This window comes from Cyprinodon tularosa, unplaced genomic scaffold (genome assembly GCF_016077235.1).
Source record: "Cyprinodon tularosa strain WSP-4 unplaced genomic scaffold, ASM1607723v1 ctg196, whole genome shotgun sequence".
Lineage (NCBI taxonomy): Eukaryota > Metazoa > Chordata > Actinopteri > Cyprinodontiformes > Cyprinodontidae > Cyprinodon > Cyprinodon tularosa.
Genome location: NW_024038715.1, coordinates 348,408 through 375,489, shown reverse-complemented (window position 1 = coordinate 375,489; position 27,082 = coordinate 348,408). Strand labels below are relative to the sequence as shown.

General features: G+C 38.9%; 1 protein-coding gene across 2 annotated transcripts in view; it reads left to right on the top strand.

The window, feature by feature from the left end:
* nnt (nicotinamide nucleotide transhydrogenase) overlaps positions 1–25,020 on the top strand; it is a 39,391-nt gene extending 14,371 nt beyond the window's left edge. Inside the window, exons 12-22 of one of the 2 annotated variants that reach the window (XM_038283606.1) lie at positions 3,816–3,926; positions 8,875–9,020; positions 9,177–9,372; positions 9,956–10,189; positions 11,548–11,708; positions 14,399–14,578; positions 16,188–16,347; positions 19,164–19,245; positions 21,320–21,438; positions 22,620–22,735; positions 23,155–25,020. In XM_038283606.1, coding sequence (XP_038139534.1) covers positions 3,816–3,926; positions 8,875–9,020; positions 9,177–9,372; positions 9,956–10,189; positions 11,548–11,708; positions 14,399–14,578; positions 16,188–16,347; positions 19,164–19,245; positions 21,320–21,438; positions 22,620–22,735; positions 23,155–23,304 — 1,655 coding nt within the window. In that variant the 3' untranslated portion in view covers positions 23,305–25,020. The remainder of the gene's footprint in view (positions 1–3,815; positions 3,927–8,874; positions 9,021–9,176; positions 9,373–9,955; positions 10,190–11,547; positions 11,709–14,398; positions 14,579–16,187; positions 16,348–19,163; positions 19,246–21,319; positions 21,439–22,619; positions 22,736–23,154) is intronic. The other variant, XM_038283607.1, reaches the window with a different exon arrangement.
* Positions 25,021–27,082: the final 2,062 nt, after the last annotated feature.

Below are 27,082 nucleotides of genomic sequence, written 5' to 3'. Positions count from 1 at the left end.
TTCTTATTGAACCATTCACCCATCTATTACCGTCCAGCTTTCCATTTATTCTATATCGATCCATCACCTTGTAGTTTTTGCATCTATTTATTCATTTAACTTTTCCTCCATTGTCTGTTCGATCCATCTGCATATTTCTTTTCCCTATGTTAGTTTTTTTTCTTCCATTCATCTGGGAGTTTAGATATTTCAGGGAGGTTCAGACTGTCCATCCATTATTGCTTAAAAAGGGGACTTTTTAAATGTTAGTTCAAAAGTATGTGGTGACCCTGTAACAAAAGGCTCCAAATCATCTTTGGTGTTAATTTCTCTTATTAAAGTATTTTCAGATAACTTGTATTACCATTGATGAGCCGTAACGTGTCAGAAATTGAAACCAAGGAAGAGACCTGAGCGAGTTGGATGTCAGGACAACATCCTATTTTTATGTTGTTGTTTTTTGTCAGTGAAAGGTTGAGGGGCTACATGTACGCGTGTTCTCAGAGCTTTGATCATGAAGAAACAGGAAGTCTCACTCTGTTGGTGATCTTCAAAGTTCATTGAGTTCTTCCCTCTTGAACACGGTTGGATATCAGTTATCAAGCCCAAACAGTTTATCAACTAACAACATGTCAACTAACATTTGACACTTATTTTAAATGTAAAACTTAAGTCCTTAATTCAAGTAGCCCCTTTAAGAGGTTGGTTCTTCTGTTTGTCTGCTTGTGATTTGAAGATTTTTTAAATGTTTTAATTTATTTCTCTGAAAAACACAAGCTTCATTTTAACATTGGATGAAAAGGGGAACTGAGCCTGAATTTTATTTCAAAGATTTTTTTTTGTACTGCCTGCCACCTGGTCCTTTTCTTTTACTTTCTCTATGTTCTTTGGCCAGACTTTCTGTGGTTGTATAAATGTTTCACACATATCACTGGATGGGTCATCGAAGTAGTCAGATCTTCTTCTTGTCTTTTTTGCAGGGCGTGTACGAATGGAGTCAAAAACTTTTTGGTTGGCAGACAGAGTGGGGGAGGTTTTAGTGCTGGACAGTTATGTTATTTCTTTTGTCATTAATATATGATAATGGTCTTGTATATAGTTGAAAACTAAAGATCATTTGTCACATCTGCCAGCTGGAGAGAGAAGCTTTCATCTATTTGAGAGCCCTGACTCAGTGTCTACCTATTTGTTCGAGGAGATCAAATGTTTGTCACAGAGTCAAAATATCATCTACACCTGTGTTTGTGTCATAGTTGGCATCAAGATTTGTCTGATGGTGTTTTTTGGCTTATTGACTGATATGTTCATTGTTAGGGCCAGACACTCCCTTTGGGCCTAAAATTAGGTGTGTAGCGTTTTGATTTTCAATATTTCGTATCACCAGTGATTCATTTTCTGTCATTTATCTATTGGATTTTTTTCTTGAAAGTTCGTGCCTTCATTATTTGGATAGCTTTTATATCAGCTTGCTTCTCGGTTATCTGTGAGGAATATTAAGCAACTTTCATCAACTTTTTGGTTAAATATCTTCTTCCAGAACCAGACCCAATTACTGCATGGCCTGTAAAGGCCCTAAATCTTTTCTTTAGTAGGTTAAATAATATTAGAAGCAAATTGATTATACAAACCTCAGAATTAAAGAACAGATGAGAAACAAGGCTGTTTAACTCTAAAATCCTAGTGAGGTTACACTGATATTGGTGGCTTTTCCGTGTAATGAATAAAATGGCTATAAATGCATTCTGATTCTCTGATTAAAGCCAAGTTTAAGTTTTTGAGTCTCCAGTGATTTGCAGTGAGTGCATATATCAACAAGTGTAGAAAACGTGGAACAGTGTTGAACTTTCCTTGGAGCAACCATATTACTCCAAAAGGGCCCCGACCACTCATCCAAGAGGCAGTAGAAGAACACAGAACACCTCAGTTATAGTTAGTCTTAATAATTCAATAGGATAACATCTGGTGGTCAAAAACGACAGCAAAACAAACACCTGGTTCCCATTTCTCATTTAACATCTCAATACTTTCTAAGTGTTATGGGAAATAATTTTAGGGTAAAAGAGACAAAAGTGATTTTTTTTTTTTCTTTCTGTGCATCTAGATTGATCTTGTTTAGATAATGTCCCAATTACACTACCCCTCTGAAACCGATCCGAGCTGAGTTCGGACAGAGTTTGGATCAGTTAAGCATGCCGAGCTTGATTCTTACAACCATTTACACATCAAGCTAGCATGGTTCCTCACCTCCTATTGGCATTGTATGATACTACTCTCAAGGCGGGAATTATGCAAACAAAAATGGCGGCACCCATAACATTTAGGAACTTATGTGCCCGGATCAGTGTCCTTCGCCCAAATTTCAATGTCTCTGCATTATCCCAGGTCACACCACGTTCTTTTGATACCAGTTATTGTAATAGGCTGAGAAGAAGTCCATGTTGTGAACAGGTGAAAAGATCTGGGAATTGCAAAGCCGAACACGCCGGAAAACCTGGGGAAAGAGTCAGCTGACTTTAAATAAGAGATGACACAGTCTGCCCATGTTATCAGAGAACTGAGCCACAACTGAACCGTGCTGAGCCCTACTGTTGAACTAGTTCCAGATTTAGCGCAGTTTGGTTGTGTCTGGCACGGTTCAGTTCAGTTGTGTTCCATTTACACTCAGTTATCTCGGTTACCGTGCTTGGAGGGATCTCTGCAAGGTTTCAAAAGACCAGTGTAAATGGGGCAACTTGACATATTAAAACCATGAATTAAACAATTTTCAATTAAAGGGTAAATTTTTATGCCCCAACCAAAGTTTGTTTCAGAATATTTAAATGCAGTATCTATTTTTAGATTGGTTGAAAAAATAATGGCTAGACAAATGATGTATAGCTGCAGCCCTGTTTGTTTGTGATCTTAATTTGTTTGTCCATCATCTATCTCTCTGTTATCTGTTTAAGTTGTTTATTCATCCATCCTTTGTGTTTCTCAGCATCTGTCCCTTTGTCCATCATCATGCATCTTACATTTGGTTTATTTTCCCAATTTTTTTTTGCTCACTGAGCTTTTGTATATGAACTAAGAAATGTGCAATGTAAGGTTATTTAACTTGAAGAATGTGTAGAAACCCTATATTCAGATGTTTGTAAAGCTTGTCATTCTGCCAGATCGTCTTCTACCACCATATCTTGATATTGTTTCTTGCTTTGTTCACCTCTTTGATTTTAGTACGGATCTTAAATGAGCTTGTAATTACATAATAAACGTTGAGGAATGATGTTTGGCAACACTGGAAACTTTGTATAAGGTCTGATATACAAACATGATTGTAAAGCCAGCCTTGGCAGAGAAATAAGGTTAAACTTCCACTTTTTCTTTTTTCCCCTTAGCCGAGGGGCTAATCTAGGATTGCAGTCTTGAACCACAAACATGCATGCACACAAACGCACACACCTGTCGCTCAACCTAAAAAGCACACAAGTCTGTGTGAAAGCGAGCTCACGGTGCTGTGTATTGCATCTTATTTCCTGTAAATCATTACAGGGATGATGTTATCAAGGTTTCCTGGGTCTTTTTGGTTCAAACGCACAAACTCACTCACTCGCAAACTCTCCTCTTGCTTTTTATCATTCTATCTCCCTCTTTCTTTCTTTTTCCAGTCCGGCAGGCAAACAGTTTTTTTGTGCCTTGTGTCTGTAGAAGGTCTGATAAACAAATCTAATAAGTGTTGATTCAAAGTTTAGAGTTCCTCCCTTTTATTCATCAGCTTCACCAAGGGTTTTATTGCCATGTCATTTATTATGAAAACGTAATTTCATGAACACTGACGTATATATATATGTGGTCTGCAGGTCTGACAGCTGTGGGTGGTCTGTCCCTGATGGGAGGGGGCTACTTGCCATCTAGTAGTGCAGAGACACTGGCCGTGCTTGCTGCCTTCATCTCTTCAGTCAACATTGCTGGTGAGTCACCTAAACGTCTCATAGCGACTTCTGCCAGTTATACCAACGCTGAGCCAAAAATCTCAACATAAGCTGGTGATCGACTTGGTTTGTGTCAATTCTACTATAACATAATCTAAGCTCACCCGTCTGTTCTAACCAGAGTCAGTGGTTAAGGCTTGGACCACACACATCCAGTCATTTATCTCCAGTTGCAATTATAAATAATTCCTGAAATTATTAGTATACTCATCACTCTCCTAATTGCCATGGGAAGTGTGTTCTTCCACACTTAATTCTCTGTATGCAAACTGGAGGCCTTCATGGGATACTGGTCCAGTTAGATGAACATTTGTCAGGCATAGTAAAACTGTCCATGTTAAAGTAGGGCAGGGCAATATGAAAAAAAATCTAATATCACAATATATTTGGCTATATCGCGATACACGATGCATATCACAATATGTTTAAATTACCTTCAAAACAATAGAGTGTATAAAATTGCACTGATATACTTCAAACTTCCATCTATTCCATCTATTTTCCGTCACGCTTATCCCAAGCGGGGTGTTGAGGGGTGCTTGTGCCTATCTCTTGCTGTCTACGGGCGAGAGGCAGGTACACCCTGGACAGGTCGCTAGTCCATCGCAGGGCAACACAGAGACACACACGACAAACAACCATTCACGCACACACTCACACGTAAGGACAATTTAGAGAAGTCAATTTGCCTAACAGAAAGACCCTGGGCCCGGAATCGAACCCAGAACCTTCTTGCTGCAAGATAGCATGGCTACCCACTGCCCCACTAAGCAGTCCTTCACCCAAACTTTGGTTTCAAATTCAAAACCTTTTATTTTTACTAGCTCAAAGCTTTTCACTTATAATGCTGCCACAGTATGTCTTTCGGTGTCAGTATTAGATCTTTAATAAGATCCCATCAACCAAACTGGAAAAAAGCGAAGACACACAATACTTAAACGAGCCATAGAATGCAAAACCGAGTTTACATTGTCTTAGATGAATAACGATAGTTCAGTTGGTAAAATGGACGTCCAGAGAAGTTCGAACCCTATCGACACCTCCTTTCTCTGCAAATCTCACTATTCCAATCTTTCACCATAAAACAGGCGAATCCAAACAAAACGATGTTGCCTTATTTGGTTCTGGCCTGTACTTTCGTCACACCCTGAAATTGACATACAGACCAGCCCACTGGTTTACTGGCCCAAGAACATGAATAGAGGAAAATGTAAGACACCAGTTTAGCTGTTTAGCCTACAGTTGGGTTTACTAGACAGTTTCTCTATTACAAATTAGCCAGAACCATGCGGTGCCCGGTGTGTTTAGACTATGTGCTGCACAGTAGTCGACCAAAAATCCTGGACCATTTTGAAATTCCCCCTGAATATTTTTTTAGGCATGAAAATTAGGACATTTCTGGGGAAAAAGAGGACGACTGGTCACCCTACCATTTCAATAATCTTGATGTTTCAGTGAGTGAGTGCTTGTCGCTATGATGCGTCTTTGCTCAGCAGCTTGGCTTGTTGTAAACCAACCAATCAGCGCACAGCTCATTTTAATATTCATGAACATACCATAAAAGGAAGAAAACCTGTATTTTCATTCTAGGGCTTATAACCAGGCTTGCATTAGGGCCCATAGAACAGCAAATATGCCATTTTCAGCCCAACCAATCTTACACACCCTATTCAGAGACCTTAAAGGAATAGTACACCCAAAACATGATTAGCCTTCATTTTCTACTCACCCCCATGCTGAACAACACTCTGGAGTACTTTTTTGATATCTCAAATGCATCTGGAGATCTGGGAGGATTCTTGCTGTCTGCTGACATTCAAATAATGGAGGTCTATTGTGACCGAGACAGAAAGGTCCATAAAAGTCCACAAAAAACGTGTCAATATTCGTCCATACTGCTCGTCCAATGTATTCCAAGTGTCCTGAGTGGGTAGCATCCAGAATTTACTCGAAACGAAGTCATTTAGAATGTTTTTAGAGCATAAACAGTAGTGTATAGGATTTCCTGAAAGCGCGCACATGCGCGCTCACGACGCTACGGAAGCCGGCAGACCAAACCAGCGCATTCAGCTCGGCAAAGAACTCATGCTCTTCCTCAACACTGAAGTCCTCAGACATTTTTCTTTCGTTGTTTCTTTCTTTGCACAGGTAAACAGCACATTTCTTCTTCTACGCTTGCATTATTGGCAGAGCAGACGCTGAATGCGCACTCTCATCTGGTTTGGTCTGCCGGCTTCCGTAACGTCGTGAGCGCGCTAGTGCGCGCTTTCAGGAAATCCTATACACTACTGTTTATGCTCTAAAAACATTCTAAATGACTTCGTTTCGAGTAAATTCTGGATGCTACCCACTCAGGACACTTGGAATACATTGGACGAGTAGTATGGAGGAATATTGACACGTTTTTTGTGGACTTTTATGGACCTTTCTGTCTCGGTCACAATAGACCTCCATTATTTGAATGTCAGCAGACAGCAAGAAGCCTCCCAGATCTCCAGATGCATTTGAGATATCAAAAAAGTACTCCAGAGTGTTGTTCAGCATGGGGGTGAGTAGAAAATTAAGGCTAATCATGTTTTGGGTGTACTATTCCTTTAAGGACCAGCACCAAATACCCTATATGATCATACCCTATATGATCATGAACTCCTTAAATAAAATTTAAAATAAAAAAGGGTTATTTTGTGCATTAAAAAAAATGCAGTCTGAAAAAAGTAAATAACCTCAATTTACAAAAAAAAAAAGTTGAAATACGGTCCAAAAAATTTGAGCATTATCTCAAAAATATTTGCATTGACCTTTACGTGCTGGGAATTTTAAAGTAACGCAAAAAGTTGTAAAATTTAGAACATTGCCAAGTTTATAAAATGCCTGCAAAACATCTTAAGAAGACCACAACACATCACAGGTATTAGTTTTTAAAACATTTTAAATAATGTAATAAATAGGTTCTTTGATTTCCCTGCATCTCTTCCTTTTTCTCTCATATGTAATCACTTTCTCAGATGACGAGTAGGGCTGCAACTAACGATTATTTTAAAAATCGATGAATCGGACGATTATTTTTTCGATCAATCGATGAATCGGACAAAAAATATTTTTTTTTATTAACCTCTTTATTCCAAAATAAACATTTTAGACAGAACAAACAAGCACACAAGTACAGGTTGCTCATTAACTGTACTGGTGCAATATGAAAAATAAATGTTTGTGTTAAAACTACGCAAACTTACATGAGAAATGTAGCTGTACATCCACAAAATATAGGGTACTTTGTTTCATAAAGCGCAAAAAGAGTTTTTTTTAGACTAGAAGAGTTCTGCCTTTTAAGACAGGAAAGTATAGCAGTTAAAGTTGCTACTTGAGAAAATACTGAACCATAGAGATAAAAATAGCCCTGTGATTCAAATTATAAATTGTATTTGGAATAAAAATGAGAGAACTAGGGGTGCTAAAAAAAACACATCCTCTAAAGACTCCAATTTACATGGAAATGTGGCAAATATAATTAATTGACATATTACTGATCTTGCTGGATTTTATTCTGCTTTACTTCCATAAATTGCAGGATCTTCTTTACTTTATCTTTGCCAGAAGATTTAAACTTTAAAAGCCTTGCCCTCATAATTTGCAAGTTAATTTATTTATAAAGTAAATGTAAACGCTGCTTAAGCTAATTCAAATGAAATTAAAAGTAAAATAAGTAGCCAACCTTATCACTGTCTGTAACCTACTAACAAGGTAAGGAAAGCATCAGATGAGCTACCTGAGAAACTAACGTTACGTTTCCTCACTTTAAAACCAAACAAACATGGTGGTTCCGTGCCATGTTAATTTCTTTTGACAAAAGTTGCATGTTATCACTTTTTTCACTTCACAAAGCGCAGGCTATTTTAATTATTGTGATCAATTTGCGCCGTCAATCCCGGTGCATGCGCGCTTCATTTGCAGTCTGGATGCTGAGGCTCTGACTGCAGCGCTGAGAGGGACTCCTGCGGGAAAACGCGGTTGGGGTGGGGGAGGGGCCCCACGGCAGAGTAGGAACGATGCATGCTTTCACGTAAGAGTCTCCAAAAGCCGCCAGTGACACCGAAAAAAGTCGCCAGATTTGTCGCTAGTCGCTTTTTTGAAAAATAGTCGCTGGAGGGGTCTGAAAAGTCGCTGAGTTGGTAACACTGCACCTGCGGCGCTGGCTCGCTCTGCCGTATTTTTTCTTTCTTCCTCTTTCAGTCAAGAGGCAGTGATGACGGCGCGGAGGATGACGCATTAATCGCGCGACACAACTAATCGATGATGAAATTCGTTGCCAACGCTTTTAGAAGTCGATTTTTATCGATTCGTTGTTGCAGCCCTAATGACGAGTCTAACGTCATCTGCTTCACAGCTGATTTATCTAAGCCTTTGATTGGTGTGCGGGGAGACGCTGACATGCGGGGTTTACAACATTCTTAATTTTGCAGCTGACGGCTTTTGAGGTGGTGGAATAAATTTGTACTGCTATCTTTTTCTAATGGCCGCCTTTTGTTTGACTTCCTCGGCAATCCAAACCACTGCCATATATTGCGTAGCTGAAACACCCACTGTGGCCAGATTTCGTTTGCTGGTTGCTGTAGTGTGCATACCGCACAAAAATTAATCCTGTGTGGAGGAGGGGTTCAAGGGGAGGTGCATTCAAAGTGTGTGGAGAAAATAAAACTGTGTCAAATAGATGCAGGTGGCTTAATGTCATGTGAATTTGTACTCAATGGTTGCGATACAGTCATTTTAACTGTCATTCGTCGGGAAACTCAAGGTTCATTGAGTATATTCGATATATTGCCCAGCTCTACGTTAAAGCATACTCACTGCAATATATTGATGATTTATTTTTTTTTTTTCAATTAAGGCAATTGAATATTTTGCTTTTTTTCCCCCGTCTCCCTCCAAGGTGGTTTCCTGGTGACCCAGAGGATGTTGGACATGTTCAAACGGTCTACTGATCCTCCTGAGTACAACTACCTCTATCTGCTTCCAGCGGGTGTTTTTGTTGGAGGCTACGCTGCTGCTCTGCAGTCTGGATACAACATTGAACAGGTGCAGCAAGATGCTGATGCCACGTCTCCCTTTTCCCTTTGAACTCCCCCTCTCAAAAATAGTGAAAACAGACATTTGAGTGTATCCCTTTATTGATCCAGATGGTGCACAGGAATTTCCAGCTGAAATTATTGGGTCTTTATTTTTCCCTTACAGATGATGTATTTGGGCTCTGGTCTGTGTTGTGTCGGTGCCCTTGCTGGTCTTTCCAACCAGACCACAGCTCGGCTGGGTAACGCTCTGGGAATGATTGGAGTCGCAGGAGGGATTGCTGCCACTCTGGGTGCCCTTAAACCAAATCCTGAGCTCCTGGCACAGATGAGCGCAGCCATGGCTGTGGGTGGAACTGCTGGTAAGAGTGTTTTCCTTTACTTTAAAAGGATAATCTGAGAGACTCTCAGGGAAAACCTGAATACTCGCAGAGCAGTGTTGCAGCAGATGGACGCAAGTTTTGTGTTGTTTTCCAAGCTTGGGAAAGTTACAAAGCAGGTGTGCAGAGAGTTTGTGATGTTTACATCAAACACAGCATGACTAACTCCAGCCAGATGCTGGAGGTCTGTCAGAAAAACCAGCATCAGTTATTACTCACTTTCTCTCTCCGCTTTGGGACAGTTGGAGCATTAAAATGCTAATTGTTCCAGTAACAAATCTGAAGACCAGACTAAACTATCTACGCAGATAATAATGCTCTTTACCAGATATAGCTTTGTTGAAAGGCTTCCTGCAGGACATGTGTGTCCACAAACACACTCATTGTAGAACAACAGAAACTATTCCCAAAGTGGGCCTCATCAGCAGCACCTGGCTCTTCCACAGGGCCCGTTTCCCAGCAGTGCTCTGAGTGTGCGTGCTCGTGATTCTCGTGGTTTTTATACCCAAGACCCCAAGGGGCATTCTGTTTTATTTATTCATCTTCTTTTTCTTTCTGTCTCCAGGTTTAGCCATCGCTAAGAAGATTGAGATCAGCGACTTGCCTCAGCTTGTTGCTGCGTTCCACAGCTTGGTCGGGCTGGCTGCTGTTCTCACCTGCGTGGCCGAATATATGATCGAGTACCCTCACTTTGCCACGGACCCCGCAGCCAACCTTACCAAAATAGTTGCTTACCTCGGCACTTACATTGGCGGAATCACTTTCAGCGGCTCTTTGGTGGCATACGGCAAACTGCAAGGTGAGAAAGAGAGACCAGTCGTTCGCAGCACTGTAACCATCTGAACCTATTCGCTGCTTAACCCCCACTTATGGAAAGGATGTTGTCTGTCACTACAGACACTACTTGGAATTACCAAGCTTTTTCTTGGTAATTCCAATGTGCTATGGGTAAATGTTAAACTTTAGGACTCCTTATAATTCTGAAAAAAAAAGGAAAATAGGAATTAGGTCATCCATCCATGTATCTGGATGTGCATCATCAATCTTTGTCCATCTTCTGTTTGGTCTTTAATGCATCCATTTATTGATCTCTATATCCATTTATCAGTCATACATTTTGTCATCCCTCCTTTTTTCATCCCTTTTGTACTATTTGTCCATCCATTCTCCTCTCCATCTTTTTGTAGCTTCTTCTGTTTGTTTTTCTGTCCATTAATATGGAGCATTTTATTATGTATACTTTAAAAACTCCCTAAAAAGGTTAAGAATTCTCTGACCTGGAAGCTGCAAAGGCATGGAAAATTAAAATAACCTACATAGAAACCTGGCTTGAGATTAGGGTTGCTACTAACAATCATTTTGGTAATCAGTTAATCTGTCGATTATTTTTTTCATTTAATAATCTGATAGCAAAGTTTCCTTAAAGAAGAGTTTTTACAGAATTTAAACGAAGGGAAACTTGTACACTTAAGAAGATCTGGGTGGAGCATATTAATGGACTAAGATTTTTTTTTTAGATTTTTTTTAATGTTGTTATAATTTGTCCTCTAAATGGATTTGTCTGTCAGCTAAGGGCATGTTTTAAAGTCTCTATACTCCATATATTTAAATCTGATTGTTTCAGTCCTACTTGAGATTCTTCATCAGAGAATAGTTCCTAATTACTTTCAAGTAAATGGAGTAAAATCTCCCTTAGGTTACCTTGAGGAACTTGAGGGAGAACACAAAACAAAACACACAGAGTTGGTAGAGAATTTCCCCTGATCCCTTTAGTTGAGTGTAATAATTGTAAATGAGAAATTCTCAGGGCACAAGCACTGCTCTAACCCACTAGGCCAACACTCCCCACTGGTGCTAATTGGTGCCAATCATTCTGTTGTTGGCCCTGATGAGCAGATTAGAGGCGGCCTGTCATTGTTGTGGGCCATTTAGTCTCGCAGTCGTATCATTTATTATTACTTGCAGTAATGTAACCTCATTATTATGATTACATTTTAGTTTTATAGAAGGATTTTTGCTTTAATATATTTATATATAATGGTGAAATAGAAAATGTTATTTTATTGCATCATCATGATAAAAACACACTGGAGATTGGATTATCTGTTTTGTTTTTTTTAATCGCTTTGTCCCTCTTGTTATGTTTTTCCCCCCCAGGTATGCTAAACAGCGCTCCTTTGATGCTTCCTGGTCGCCACGCTCTCAATGCCACTCTCATGGCAGCTAGTGTCGGTGGTATGATTCCCTACATGCTGGATCCCAGTTACACCACAGGCATGACCTGCTTAGGATCAGTTTCCGCCCTCTCTGCTGTCATGGTATGCTTCACCAGTTTATTTCTTACCTCTCTTGTAGAGATGAGAAATCCGGACATGAAAATGTTTAGGTTAAACTGTAAGAGCGCAGTTTAAACCCCAGTTATGACATCGTTTTTGGAGTCAGAGAAAATGTTTGCTGTGCAGGGAGAAAAAAAGTTTTTACAGAAAAGAAGATGAACAACAAAAGTGGGTATTTTTAGTAGATGTAAATTTACAGGAAGCAGGCTGCCTGGGAATTTGGAGTGGAGCAGAGAGCTGGAAGTCACAGGCAAACAGATTCGACACGGTCCTGAGCAACTAATAAGATCTCAGCGCCTACAGGTTTGAAAGGTTTTGAGCCTGTCTGATACATCAACAAGCAGAATCTCCTAATGAAGGCTGGAACAACAGCTTTTTTTTAGCATCCATTGCCTATTTACCTAAGCAGTCTTGTATTGTTGAAAAATGTTTTGTAAGGATATGATTCATAAATTAGAATGAAATACACAAAACTATATATGTCGAGATGGTTTGAACAGAACAGGGGTGCTACTATTCTGCAACTTTTTGATGCACCACATTTTTAACACACTTGAATGGCTGGCAAGTCACAAGAGCAAGGAGTCGCTCCTTATCATGCCTCTGCTGAGCTAAATGAGGGGATTGAGCCTTTAGATTCAGGTGTTTTAGAAAAGAGGCGGGCATCACCAAAGTCGGTCGTCGACGGCCGCTGTCCTACAGGTTTTAGAGGTTGCCTATTTCAGCACAGCTGATTTTCATTGATGGCTGATTAACAGGCTTTTGCTGAAATGCAGTCATCAGAATCACCTGTGCTAAGGCAGGAAAACCTCAAAAACCTTCAGGACAGACGCCCTCGACCACCAGCCTGAAGTGACCCAAATCCATATTTTTTTTTTTGTTGCACATCTGGACCTGTATCTGATCTTTTCATGGCAGTCTGAATGACACAGATCTGATTTTTTTCAAAAGCGACCTGTGGCTGAACGGCCAGGTCGCATTCATCCGACCTAAAAAACATTAATATTTAACAAAGGTCCCTGTTCAGCTTCTTGCTCCACAGAAGCGGGAAGGAAAAACAAAAACCAAGTGGGACGATAATGCGGAGAGCAGTCTTTTCTTTTTTTTTCCCAACCCTCTTGAAAAGATTGTTAAGGCACTGGCTGAGGTTGGGAGAGATGAAAGAAGCGAGATGCGCTCCAGCACTACCATCCGTCTTTACTTCTGCAAACACAGAGCACGCTTGCTTTTAAAGTCATTTTGTCCTCTACTGCTCATGCGGGAGACTTATGGTGTGTGAACACAGTTCTCACATGAGATCACATACAAGTCGCATATATTTGGAAATGTGAACAACCGCGCAAAAGAATCGGATTTCACAAAAGAATCAGAAGTGAGAGTTAATGCCTACCAACCAGTAACTTTTAGGCTACGTTCACAATGCAGGCATTGAGGACTGGAATCAAAGTTTCTGGCTCTTTCTTTTTTCTTTTGCTTTAGTTTTGCATTTTAATATGATACTTCTTAAAATTTTAGACTTTAGACCATGATTTATAGAAGAAGTGAAGCAAATCCAGTGTTTTGCACATGTTTTTGCCTAATTCAGCAGCTGGAGTCTCGGTTTCATTTCATCCAGCAATAGAGATTATTGATTATTATATCAGTTTCTTTATCTTGTGGGCCTAATCAGTATTTCAAGTACAGTATTATGAATCATCTACTGTACAAATCTGTGTGCATGTGTGTGTTACACTAGTAACTAGTAAAAAAATACTCCTTGCATGTGGTCAGAAGGAACCATTTATGATGTCTGAACAGAAATTAATGAAATGCTCGGTTTGTTTTGGAAGAGCCGCTACTTTGGTTACGACAGTTGGCCCCTGTAAAACAGCAACTGTCCAGATGATAAAAGGACAAAGAGCATGTGCATCTAATTGTGAAAAATAGTTCCTTTGTTGGAATTTATATATTTTTTAAGAGGCAAAATTTAACAATATCAGATCACAAACCAGCTGGTTTTATTAGGAGAGTTCAGAGCAAATTTCTAGTTTTTGTTATCATTCATGGCTTTTAAAAGGACAGTTTCATTAAGCTACTTCAGGTAAGCATCCGAAAGACATCTTGGTTACCCGTCTTGTATTTGATAGCCAGAGGTGATCCTGTGGGTCTTTATCTTGTGTTTCTCTGCTTCCAGGATTAGCAGACTAAAAACATCTAAATGTTCCTTGTGGTCTCTGCCTGTGTGCTTTATCAGTGGCCTCCAAATGTTGGCTCACAAGCCACATATTGAGTTAGCTTAAGCTCTTTCACCATGTCTGGATTTTCTTTTCTCAAACAGCAAAGTAATTTATGGTAATGTATGTTTTGTGGTTCCTATAACTGGAAGATCTCCAAGTGTCTGACTTGTATCTTTGCACCAGCAATATGCCTGCAACCTGAAACAGTGTCGCTGTTGCAGAAGAGCAAAGTTAATTTCCAACATGTTTCATTAGGTGAGATTTCCTCTGCAGTTAGAGCCTAGAAGGAAAAAAAAAACAAACGTATCAAGTTTTGACCTTCTTTAGTTCCCTCCCTCCCTCCTTTCTTTGATTAAAATACATTAAGAGAAATACTGTTGTCTGTCATTTTATTCTAGTTTTGTTCCAAAAACACCCCTTTTGGTAAATCTTTTTATTCTCTCTCCTCTCCTGCAGGGTGTTACTCTGACAGCAGCTATTGGAGGAGCCGACATGCCGGTAGTCATTACTGTACTCAACAGTTACTCCGGCTGGGCCCTGTGCGCTGAGGGCTTCCTGCTAAACAACAACCTGCTTACCATCGTTGGAGCTCTCATTGGCTCATCTGGAGCCATTCTGTCATATATTATGTGTGTGGTAAGTAGTTTGGATTTGCATCGTCAACCAATCTAACTCAACTCATGAGATTGTGTCTTACAATTTTTAATAAGTTTAATACCAATGTAAAAAAATACAAAGATAAAAGAAAAAAACAAAGCTTTGTTTTATAATTATTTGGTAAGGGTGCCGCCATGTTGCAATACTCCAAGTGGTGACATCACGGGTTTGTTAAAACCAGCTATACTTCAAAACCATAAAACACTGAAGAAATTTGGTTGGATGGGAGAAGAAGCTGAAAAGACACCAAAGCATCAGCAACAATCAGCCATAAAGACAGGGTGTAAAAGCGCGCTAAGCAAGCAGAGCAGAGTTTAGTTCCAGCAGTGCCCTTAGTTCCCCAACTTAATCATTATTTGAGCCTTTTATTAACTAAAAGGCAAACTTTATTCTTGAAATGTGTTTATCGGTTGCTCCAATTTTTCTGCTTAAACCTTCATCGTCATCATGGCCATATCCAAAACTTCCACCTCTCAGCACATTAAAGGTATACTATGCAACCGGTGTTGATTTTCCAGCGAGGCTCCCCCCAGAGGGCGAAAGTAAAAGTGCACTGTCGTAAATATGCACAGCTGTTCTCCTGGTTTCTCCGTCAAGCCAGGCGTGGTTGTTTTGAGCTTAGCAGACAGGCGAACGCAACGAATGACTAACACAGTGAAAGTATGAACATGCACACAGAGAGAGAGAGAAATCATTCCAATGTTACTTACAATCGCATCAGCAGAAACGCGAGGTCCGCGTCAGCCTTGCAGCCTTCTTTTTATTTTAGCTCTCGCCATTCGGAAAAAGCTTGCCCGATGTTCACCCGTGTACTACTCCTCTCTCTGTCCGGAGCCCTTTTCCTCTTTCTTGCCTGCTCCGACATGGGCTTTCGCTGTTTTCACGCTGGTTCCGCCATGATAACTGCACAAAGATCGCCACTGTGCTAGCAATGAGCATGCTTTTAACTGGGGGCATGTAGTAGTTCTCGCCGTAAAGCAAGACCGACTCTCGCAAGACTTCTGAGCCTGTGGGTGCGTGCCGAGGGCTCCTGCAATTGCAAGTGCGGTATTTCCCCCACAGACCACCAGGGTGGCCGAGAATACCTTTGTTCAACCTGAAATGGCTCATTTAATCATCCAAAACGTTATGGAACACATTAATTAACTGAAAAATGTTGCATAGTGTGCCTTTAACCTAGCAGACATTGGTTAAATACAATTACAACTCAACCAACTAGTCAAGGTTAGCCTCCTGACCGCAGATTGGCTCCATCACTTTTTATCGGTAAACAGCAGCCCCACCAGATAGCGCTGACACCCCGCTCTGCCCAAATTTCACGCACTGGTGTCAGAAATCCACCATAGCTCATCCATATGGAGTGCTATTAGTCTACGCATCCTATCTTTTTGTCAAGTGCATGTGCGTACAGATTGCACATTACAGGTTGCAGATAGACAACACTATATGGGTGCAGGAACAACTCTTTACCACTTTAAATAAAAGCCTGTTTAGGCTGCTTTTAATCAACATATTTTCTTTGCCTTCTCATGATATTTAAGGTGAATTTTATAAGGGCAGGAAAAAGTAAACATTCCTGTCTCTTCAGGCCATGAATCGTTCACTTGCTAATGTGATCCTTGGAGGTTACGGCACATCCTCCACTGGTACAGGAAAGCCCATGGAGATCACAGGGACACACACAGAGGTCAACGTGGAGCAGACTGTCGACATGATTAAAGAGGCTCAGAGCATAATCATCACTCCAGGTAAAACACACAGGGGTCTGGTACATGAGTGGAAAAACACGATGCTTTGACCTTTCTGTTCACCCTTCCTTTCAGGGTTAAGCAAAGATTGTTTTTTCTTTAATCTCCCTTTCTCTAATTTTGTATCACAACTATTATTAAGAAAACGTGGCTGTAGTTGATTTGTCAGTCTTGATGCAATGGATTCAAACACAACTTTGTCTGTTTCAAATTTTTCCTATATTTAGGTTGACGGAGGAATGTGTTACTGCCTTCCGCGGTCTTAGCTTTAAATTGGCTGTTTCATGTATTATTGGGTGGCCCAGAAAAAAACCAAAACATTTCAGTCCTTTCCATAAGAATGTTGTGATGCCGTCCCGTTCCAAAGAGCTGCCTTGATCGCATGGGTACATGTAAACACAGACTAAAAGCACCTATTCTCCAAATTGGCCATTCCAGTAATAGAGCACAGTACCAATTTACTAAAAAACTTCACAGGAAATCACAGTAATTTACAAGAATTGCAAAATTACAGCACTCCCGTGGCCCAGTAGCAGAGAATCGAGGCATCAAATGTAGGTTAAGATATTCAGGATTGCACTCTGAAAATATCCGAACAAAACAAATGGGCTCAAACTTAAAGTAAAAACAAATAATACAGATAAAAATGACTGATAAAGGGGATTAAAATAAAACAATATATATATTTTTTTTGTTTGTTTTTTTCTTCATAAATCAAAAACCAACAAACATGCTGGGTGACCAAAAAGCTAATTTTAAACTAAATCCCATTTTAATATAATGCAAAAGCATGCCCAAATATCATCCTGCAACTAATAAGTCGAATGTGTTTTGTGAGACATTTGAATTTATTTAAAATATCCAATCTGGATTAAAATGATAAAACAAAAATTTAAAATAGGAAAGGTTAAAAAAATAAATTGAGTCCGACTCAAATGTGTACCCTCTAACACGTGTAATGTTGCATTATAAACATTTGGAATACAACAGTACCTGCTGGAAACGATACCATAAATAGCTAATACTTGCCTGTGCTCTGCCTAATAGTGTTGCATCATTATGCTGTGCCAGCTTTTAGTCATTGCCCATGTTTCCATTCAAACCGTTCTTCCTAATTGGAGCCGTCACAGTCGCTTTGGCTGATTGACGTCTGTGGAAACACTTAAGGCCCTGTTTGATAAACAGAAGTGTTTTTCTGGCTTTTGTCTGAACCATCTCTTCATGGTCTGGAACCATGTGTTTTCCTTTACGCAAGAAAACCCGTGAGAATATTGGCAGCAAAACTGGCAAAAGAAATACCGTAAAGAGAGGTAAGAAAGTGAGAAATAGTTTGGTTGGAAGACGGATAAGTGTGTTTTTGGAGAGGTTTTTGCGGCACGTCGTCTTGACTGATGTGTTGTAACAGGACAGCTTTGGACTGCCTGTTGTGGCAAGGCTTGTAAACATCACTGAACCGTTTGACGCATGTTTGTGTGCGAGACACCATACACCTGTGTCAAAGTATTCCAAGAGTGGAGCATCCATATATTTTTTTTTTTTTTTTTTACTTATCTATTTATTTTATGATTTGAGAAGAAAACAATGTTTACATCACATTTACAGCATAATCCCTAACAAAATCAAAACATTGTTTTCTTTTTGTTGCACCGGTACTAAATATGGTTGCACATAAGAACAGCGAGGGGGAAAAAAAATGTTATTGTCCACTGAAATCTCCCTGTAGGAATCACTACAGCAGTGCCGCTTATGCAATTATATAGAGACAAATGGGGCTAATTAGACTATTTGTTATTATTAATTTAAAAAAAAAACACCCAGGAGAAATTGTATAATTACTAACAAACAAAATAAACTCCCAGTTACAACTTAAAAAAAAAAATTTAGGAATGCAGGATCAGCTAAATGAGATCTTGATGATCTGATTGAATTATACCAATGTTTTGTGTAATGTTTAATTTTCTTCTGGCTACAGGGAAACTTAAAGACATTTAGCAACTCCTTTGTGTGATAAAATAAAATCCTCTGTACCTGCAGGATGAAAGTTGGCTTTTTTTGCTTTAATGTTTTAGTTTTTTTAAGGTTTCAAATGGAGCAAATGATCACCATGTAATTCCTATTTAAAAGCATGTTTCAGCAGCAACTTGACATCGGCGATGCGAAGGATGTGTATCAAGCGCTTAATTGGTGCTTCGGACCTACAGAGAGAAGCAGCACTGTAAACATTGGATTGATTGAGCTAAGCGAAATTTTGCAGAAGTTAAATAATCCTGACCTTCTCTCCTAATGTGCATTATCTTAACCAGTTAAGGAACCGGATTTTGTTTCAGAGTAGAGTTAAGTAGTGTATTGGATACAAATCTTTTCACTCAAAGTCCCCAGAGCCGGTTGATCCGTCCTCCTGCAGCGGTAGAGCACATCCTAGAACAGGTGATAATACTTAGCGAAACTGGAGCGGACCTGGTGAGGCTCACGCTGTTGTTTGGCTATCAAATCCCCATATAGATGTGTTACTTGCTCTCAGCCATAGTAAGTTGGACACAAATACAGTAACCAGTGTTGCACCATATACTGTGCCCCTTCATAAATTGTGACCCATGGGCCCAGAACACCAGTAAGACTCTCCTCCTTTTTGATGACGCTTTGATGTTAGCAGGCAGGAATTTCACTGTGATGTCTGCATAATTTCAAGTGACTAACACCAGGCGACTGACAGAAATTTGTGTTCAGTGTAAACGCACCTCTAAATATTCACAATTCTCTTAAACAGGTTTAACAATTAACTCATTTTTCCCTTCTTTTGTTTTAAAATATTTTAGGTTATGGACTTTGTGCTGCAAAGGCCCAGTACCCAATCGCTGAGCTGGTAAAGATGCTTGCAGAGGCTGGAAAGAAAGTCAGGTAAGATTGAGATTAACTTGGTCTCAATCCAAGATACCTTGGAAATATCTGATGTGGTGTGAAAGAAATGTTCAATCCAAAAGTGAAAACAAATATTTCCAGAGTAACAGGGTGAATCTTAAAGAAAGCAGATGTTTGCAGTGTAAGCATTACAAATGCCTCCTTGCCATTAAGGGCCATTCAAGCTCTGTGATAGCACCATTAAACCAGGTTTTTTAGTGCCACCTTTCGTTGAAAATAGATCTCCATTACGCGTAGAAGCAATTGTATACAAATGTTTGTTGTGCACATTTTTAAGCAAACTATTGTTCCAGTTAACTTTCCATTATTATCTGAACATATAACACTTGGAACAACCATACTTTAGATCCCTAGTAGCTTAACTTGTCTATAGCACAAATCTTAATTTCCAGTCTTTAACATCCTGTGTCTTGAACCTTTGAAATGTTTCAACACACATGATCAGATCAATAGCATTGCTGATGAGAACTTGGCTCATTCTGAATTGGGCAAATTCTAGCCCCCACTTCTATTCTGAGCTCCTATTCCTTCACCTTTCTGGGGTCATGCAGGTGTGCATTTGCAGTTCGTAGTCACAAAACAATGTATTGTTGGACTACATGTCACACAAAGGATTGTGGGCAACCATATAACTCCTATGTGGCTGATAGGAATATAGAGAGGTCCCTATACTAATTTAATTATCAATGGGAGGCATCTTCCCTCCTTTTCCTACCTTTCCTTCTTGCCAGTCCAATTCAGACAGCACTCATCAGGGCCACTGCTTACACACTTCTGCTTTGGCTTAAATTTCCTTACCTTTCTGTTTTTTTTCAATGGCCTTTTTGTAACATTTATGTCTGATAAATTTAAAACTAAACTAATGGCCATGAAATTCAGTATTAATGTAAACAAATGCCAATGACCTATGAGTTTCACTTTTTAAAATGTAGTTAGTGAAATAAATTAACTTTTTATTGAGAATGTCATTTATTGATTATCCTTTCTAAAAGATAGTCTGAACTGAACTGACAGTTCTAATGGGGCCTTCAGTAGTTTGCAAGTCCCCTGGGCTTTGATTAAATCTGTGCTTAACAAAGAGGTCCTTTTGACCTACTTAAAGTTGGAAAAGAGGGACAGAAAAAGTCTAGATTTTCTGTTGAAAATTGATTTTCTAGGTGAATATATTTGAATGGAAAAATTATATAAATGTGTGCATTTTAATACAGGTAAGAAAGGATGTCACTGCTCTCATTTGGTTGATAAGAACTGGGGTTGCATGTAGAGACCAGTGTGTGTTTGTAAAGAAGGAAATGCTAACGAGGGACAGAAAAAGGTACAGCGGAACCTCGTTTAATTTTCCTGCCTCTGCCGTTTGATCCCGGCTGGTGCAGCTGCTGCTGCTTAGAGCATTTGTGCCTGATTAGAGGAAAAGTGGGTGGTCAAAGAAAAGAGGAGAAAACATTCAGTTTTTTTTTTCTCCTGTTTTGTCTTCTTACTCTTGTTTTCCTAATTTATACTTTTATTCCCAACAGCCTGTATAATCGCTTGTGTCTTTCTTCTGTCTTAAGCAATCCCCCTTTCTGATGTTACTGGTTAGATTCAGCAGTAACAACACAAAATGCTAATTCTTCTCTTTAAGATCAAAGCTTCACTTTCTTTTCCACAAATCCCTGTCCATAATGCACACAGATTAACTTGTTTGCCAGAAAGTAAGTTCGACGAAGAGAACAAGGAGCCTGCTGCTAATGATCTAAACTGATTACATGTCATGGTTAATTGAGTTTGAGAGCTGTGCACAAGTTACAAACAAAGAGAGCACACTAAATAGATGATGTCTGTGGAGGAGGGCTGGGGGAGTTGGATGTAAACGAATGGTGGTTACAAATATCTTTCAGCTCAATTTATCAATAAATTCTTTTGTTTTGCCTCACTCCTTCTCTGTTCAATAGGTTTATTGTGATTAATCTTTGTCCGCCACTGACACCTTTCCACTCCTTTGGTCCTATTGTTTTTGTAAAGGAAGGATTTTCTGCAAAGTAAGGACCTAAAGTCTGTTTTTTTTTTTTTGCAGGTTTGGTATTCACCCTGTAGCCGGCCGTATGCCCGGTCAGCTCAACGTGCTGCTGGCTGAAGCAGGCGTCCCCTATGACATTGTCCTGGAAATGGAGGAAATCAACGAGGACTTCCCTGGTGAGTCGGGGTTTATTTCTAGAGTATGTTATGACTGCTGTGATACCTTTTAGTTTAGCATTTCAATGAAAAAGTAAGTAGTACATATACATTTATTTTATTTCTTATTTATTTAATCACAACAGAGTACATTAATGAACAATCTTATACTTCTGTACAGATTGTAAATGATCCAGATTATAGCATAGTTGCATCTAATTTACATCTGTCGTCCTGAGGCAGGAAGACAAAACAACACAGGATCACCTAATACTATATCAGTCAAAACACAGACGCATGTTCAGACAAAGACATTACAACAAATGATGATGATAGTTTAACTTATAGCACTAATGAAAAATTAACCTAGACATGACCATTTGGACTATTTTGGAATTTTGACACTTTATTTGAAATGTTATATCCCCCTGCTTTCAGAGTTGAATCTATCCATAAAAAGTTGTTTATTTCATAAATATTTTCAAAAATGTTTTCCTCCCTCTCCTTTTAGTCTTACTTGTTTGTGTACTTTAAGTCATTACCTCCTGTATTTATCCTTTCTCCCTGATATGGTCCTTCCTTTCTATCTTTCTCATGTTTTCCTGTGTCCTCCCTTCTTTTTATACTTCATGGGTTATGATCCCTCTCATTTTGCACATCATGTCTGTCTCTTCTACTGTGATTTTGTTACTTTTTAAATTTATTTGTACATAATTTCTCTACTGTGTTCCTCCTTCTTAACCTCCATTTTGTTCTCACCTTTTCCTTTCTTTTGTTCATTTTCAGCTCCTTTCCTTTTTTCTCCCTTGTGTCCTTTCTATTATTATTCTATAATTGACTCCTGACTTTAATCTTTCTTTGATTTCTTCTTCCATCCATCCTAGCTTTTTCTAGTAAAAAAAATAAAATAAAAAAAATAAGGTGAACATCTATAATGTTCGTTTATTCAACTCCTTTTAAAAATGGAGATGCAGTGACTCCACCTGCTTAAATGATCCTGCTCTTCTCTATCTAATCAGATGCATCTGAGTTTAATTTCACTGTCTCCTTGTAAAAAGTATGTAAATTATCTGTAATTTTTTGGCTGTTTTATGGTAACTTAATCCAACATTTATAAGACATGTACAGTAAATATAAAAGCAGCACCACAGGTGTGGAACACATGGTCCCTTTAACCTTTGATATGTTCCATGTGCAAACAGAAACTGACCTGGTTCTGGTGATCGGTGCCAACGACACAGTGAACTCGGCCGCCCAAGAAGACCCCAACTCCATTATTGCTGGCATGCCCGTCCTGGAGGTCTGGAAAGCGAAACAGGTGAGACATCTGTTATGGGCGTGATAATGAGATCTGTCTCAAACCCCAGAGAGATGACAAGAGGGAAGTTTTATTGGTGAATCGTCTGCATCTGCGGGCCATCATTGTTATGAATGCAGGTGCACTTTCATGCTGATCCTATTATAACAGTTTGTCCTTGTGAAATGACAGCATGCAGAGCATCCCATTGGTGTGAAGCGAAGAGCTGGAATTCATTCTTCAGTTTTTTCCATAAACATTCGCTCTGGAGATATGAAAGAAAAATTATAGCTTAAAGTAAAATGGCTCAAGTGTGGATTTGAATAGTTAAAGCATGGTGGCATTATGATTGTCCTAAAATTAAAAGGTTTCTGGTTACCTTTAAATTGTTTTTAAAACGTTTTTCTCTAATGATCATCATCTTGGTGTTTTCCCTGAAGGTCATCGTGATGAAGAGATCCCTGGGTGTTGGATACGCAGCAGTGGACAACCCCATCTTTTACAAACCCAACACTGCAATGTTGCTTGGCGACGCCAAGAAAACATGCGACGCTCTGCAGGCTAAAGTCCGTGAGACTCAGAGCCAGTAATGTGACCCCCGTATTGGAGACACCTCCACCTTAGAGCACAAAGAGGAAAGATTTGAAAATTCATCTCTGTACAGCTGTAACTTCACCAACCTAGTAAAAATATAACCGAGATGAGCTTTTTTTTTTGGCATCCCCCTTCCTGTGATCTAAAAATAAATAAATGTACAGGTACTGTATGTTTCTAACTCATGTAACAATGCATCTTTTATTTTTTAGATCGGAAAGGAAGGCTGCGTTATAATGGGTGTCTGTGTGACCAAGACTCATCTTGTGATGTAAAATAAATACAATCAGGAAATTAGATACACATAAATGTTAGGTATGATCAGTTTCACTCTTGATATTTTTAGAAAATAGTTGAGCAAAAAAAAAAAAAATAAGCAAAAAATCTGATGAATTTGACTGAAAAAGTAAGGAATGCTCCAGCTCTTTACTCTAAAAGGTTTTCATTTCCTCTTCTCTCCACAGTTTAAGTTTAGTACTTTCATGTCTCCTTCCATTTCATTCACCTGTAAAAAAAAAACAAAACAAACAATAGTATAAACATGAAAAAAAAATAAAAATTTGTACTTTGTCTTGAAGTTTAGGAAAGTATCTGCTTAAATGCTTTGCTCTTTAATGTTTGGCTCCAAAATGAAATCAGACTATAAATAAAAAGTTAAAAACCCTCCTCTGAGCCTTTTAGGGAACTGTCTTGCTCTTGCAAACACTCGTCGCTCACATTAGCTGAAAGGATTTTAGTTATGTTTTGCCACTCTGTGCTTTCCATCATTCTGTCGTGTTCAGATATTACGGTAGATAAAGGTTTTTTTTAAGTCGAAGTGACTCAGCCACTCCAGAGAGCCTTCTTATTACTGCCCCATAGGAAAAATGAAGGATCACACTTAGAAATCGGGGCCATTTGTTAACCTGTTGCATCCAAATTTAAACAACTGGTTAAATTATTGCTACACAAAGAACAGTTTGTCTTTTTGTTGATTAAACATCTGCTTAATGTGCCATTTTAATACGGATATATTCTCAGATGCAGACACACGAGAATTGGCTTCTGTTTAACCGCTAGAGTATTTCAACAGAGATTAATCCCTGTAGTATTATTTTACTCCAATCATTTTTCCAGATTGTACATTGTTCATTTTTCAAATTCAAACCCTAAAGAAGTACTTTAGGACATCAATGACCATAGTTTTGTCTTGGGACCATGACATCTATCCTACCTCTCCATAAAGTGACCAACGCCTCTCTGTAAGACATGCAATTTGTGTAACTAAGTCTTTAACATAATCGGACCCATTATTTTCTAATCATTCTGTACAACAGATAGGCTCCTAAAATTCCCAAAAAAAATCAGGACCAATATTCTTCCCGTTTTTTTTCTTTGCATTTTCAGACCTCAACATTTTGTTTTTGTTTTTTTGCAACTGAATTGAGTGATGAGGCTGTAGCATTGTAAGATGTACAGGCAAATAGCCTTTAGAACCATTCACACCTGTAGACTGTTGCCATGTTTGAACAAATATTAGTAACAAGAAGATGAAGTAAATCTGTTATTTTCTAAGAGCGCTTCATATTTGTGTAGAGCAACTTTGGGATTTGGAAGAAGAATGTTTCAATGTACCATCTTAAGAGGATGAGGTGTACTGTGAATCTGTTTTTTCCCCTCTTTTGTTTGTCATGGAACAGTTCCTTCCCTAATAAAGCTGTATTTACTCTAAAGGTCTCTTGAAGGTGTTATCTCTTATCTCGACTTTCCCTATGTTTAATGTGAAGCTGTTAACAGGTTCCTGAACAAGGTTTGCTTTGAGGTTGAGTTTATTGCTTTAAGCCTGGATTTGTGTAGCCCAGCTGAGATGTTAAATATTTGCCACATATAGCTGGATTAACATGGTTTAGGGGTAGGAATTCTGTCCACACATTAAGTAAACTGAAAGCCATGTATCAGCTTTCCACATCTAGACTGACACTTTTAATCTATGTGAACTACTGATTAGCTGAATGAAAGTAGCTCCATAAATAAGGTTTTCATGATTAATTCCCCCCTGTGGCTTTTAATATGAAAGTTTCACCACAGGTTCCCCATTGAGTTTAGGTCTGAACTTTGACTAGGCCCTTAAATATACACTGAGCTAAAACCTTCCCTTTTTTTTCTGGCTGTATGAGTAGGATTGCCATACTGAAAGATGAACCTGCAGCCCGTGGTTTTACACATCCTCCTTGTTTGTATACTTTGTGCCAGGGCAATTAATCAATCTGCAGATCTCAACTCTCAGAGGCACTTAGATTTGGTCACATTACATTTAAAAGGAGTAAGACACTTTGTCACCCCAGCCCTTTAGGTGGTTTTAAAGGTTCACTGCAACACCAAATAAAGGAGGGTTGCAGCTTGCATGCAGAACCATGCATTCAAGTAGTCAGCACTTTTCCACACAGCACTAAGGTCCTGCTACAATGGACCATAGACAAGCAAGCTTTCCATGCAATGAAACCCTGGAGAGAACAATTGCATGCTTTTGGTTAGTGCAAAGGAATATAAAAAATAAAATTAATTTTGGTTTAAAAAAAATGCAATTTTATTTTGATTCAGCCCTACACTGCAAAAACGATCTAGAAATAAGTAAAACATTTCTTAAATTAGGTGTATTCACCCTTAATTTGAGTAGGTAAATGAGATAGTTTGCCAATGGAATGAGTAATTTTACTCTAAAAATCAGATAATTAGATAATTTGCACTTATTTTAAGTGTAAATTGTCTTGTTCCATTGGCAAAATGTCTATTTTACCTCCTCAATTCAAGAACAAATGCACTTATTTTAAGAAAGAATGACTTATCTAGATATGGATTTTTTGCAGTGTAGTGCAACCAACCTGATTCAGCCTTTTGTTTGGCTGAACAACTTTCTTTAGGTTTAGAGATTTGAAGAGTTAACATCAAACAATACATTTAAGTTTAGGATATTGTTTATCAATTCGAACCTGCTTTAAATATTTTAATTTTATCCCTGATCTGTCTTGTTGGTATTTATGATACTGTTGGTTTACTTATGGTCACTGAGGCTGCTTTCCCACTGAAAGTTGCTGGTTAACCTGCGACTGGCACAGACGGAGTCAGACACTACTGGCTCAATGTTGTAACGTGTTGCACTCGAGGGCATCACGGAAATTAGTGGGTTGACCTTGGTTTGGTTTTCTGTTTGCCAATCAGAGCCAAGTCCTTTAAAGGCTGTTTAACCCGCATTGCTTGCCGAGTCATTTGACACGGGTCAGAAGACCATTCCCACTGCCACTAAAACCCAAATGTTTGCTGTTATGCATTCCCTCCAGTTTCTTGTAAAAAAAGTTTAAACACCAAAAGTGTGTTCATTTCATAAGTGCTCTTTTTAAAGTACTCAAAAGAGAGGAAAAAATTTCTTTAGACCCTAAGATGGTCTTTACAACTCAGAAAATCTACACTTTTAGCTGAGACCATAAAGTTAAACCTGTTTAAGGCCCTGAGAAATTCCTGCAGGCTGTCAATATTTTTTCCCGAAGTGTTTGTCCTTTACTTGGTGTCATTTTGCAAATATTTGTAGTTTGAAATTTAAAACAAAAGATATAGTTCAAAGATAATACAATCTATATTTTCCAACAACTTTAGCTTATCCGTATGATGTTGCATGAGTCTATGATGAGGGTTATTATAATAACTGAAATGTAAATATCTACAGGCTGCACTGATTGCTATTCATCAGTGCAGATTCACTAGAAGGTGCTTAAGAAGGTCCTGCCCAAACAGGAGATC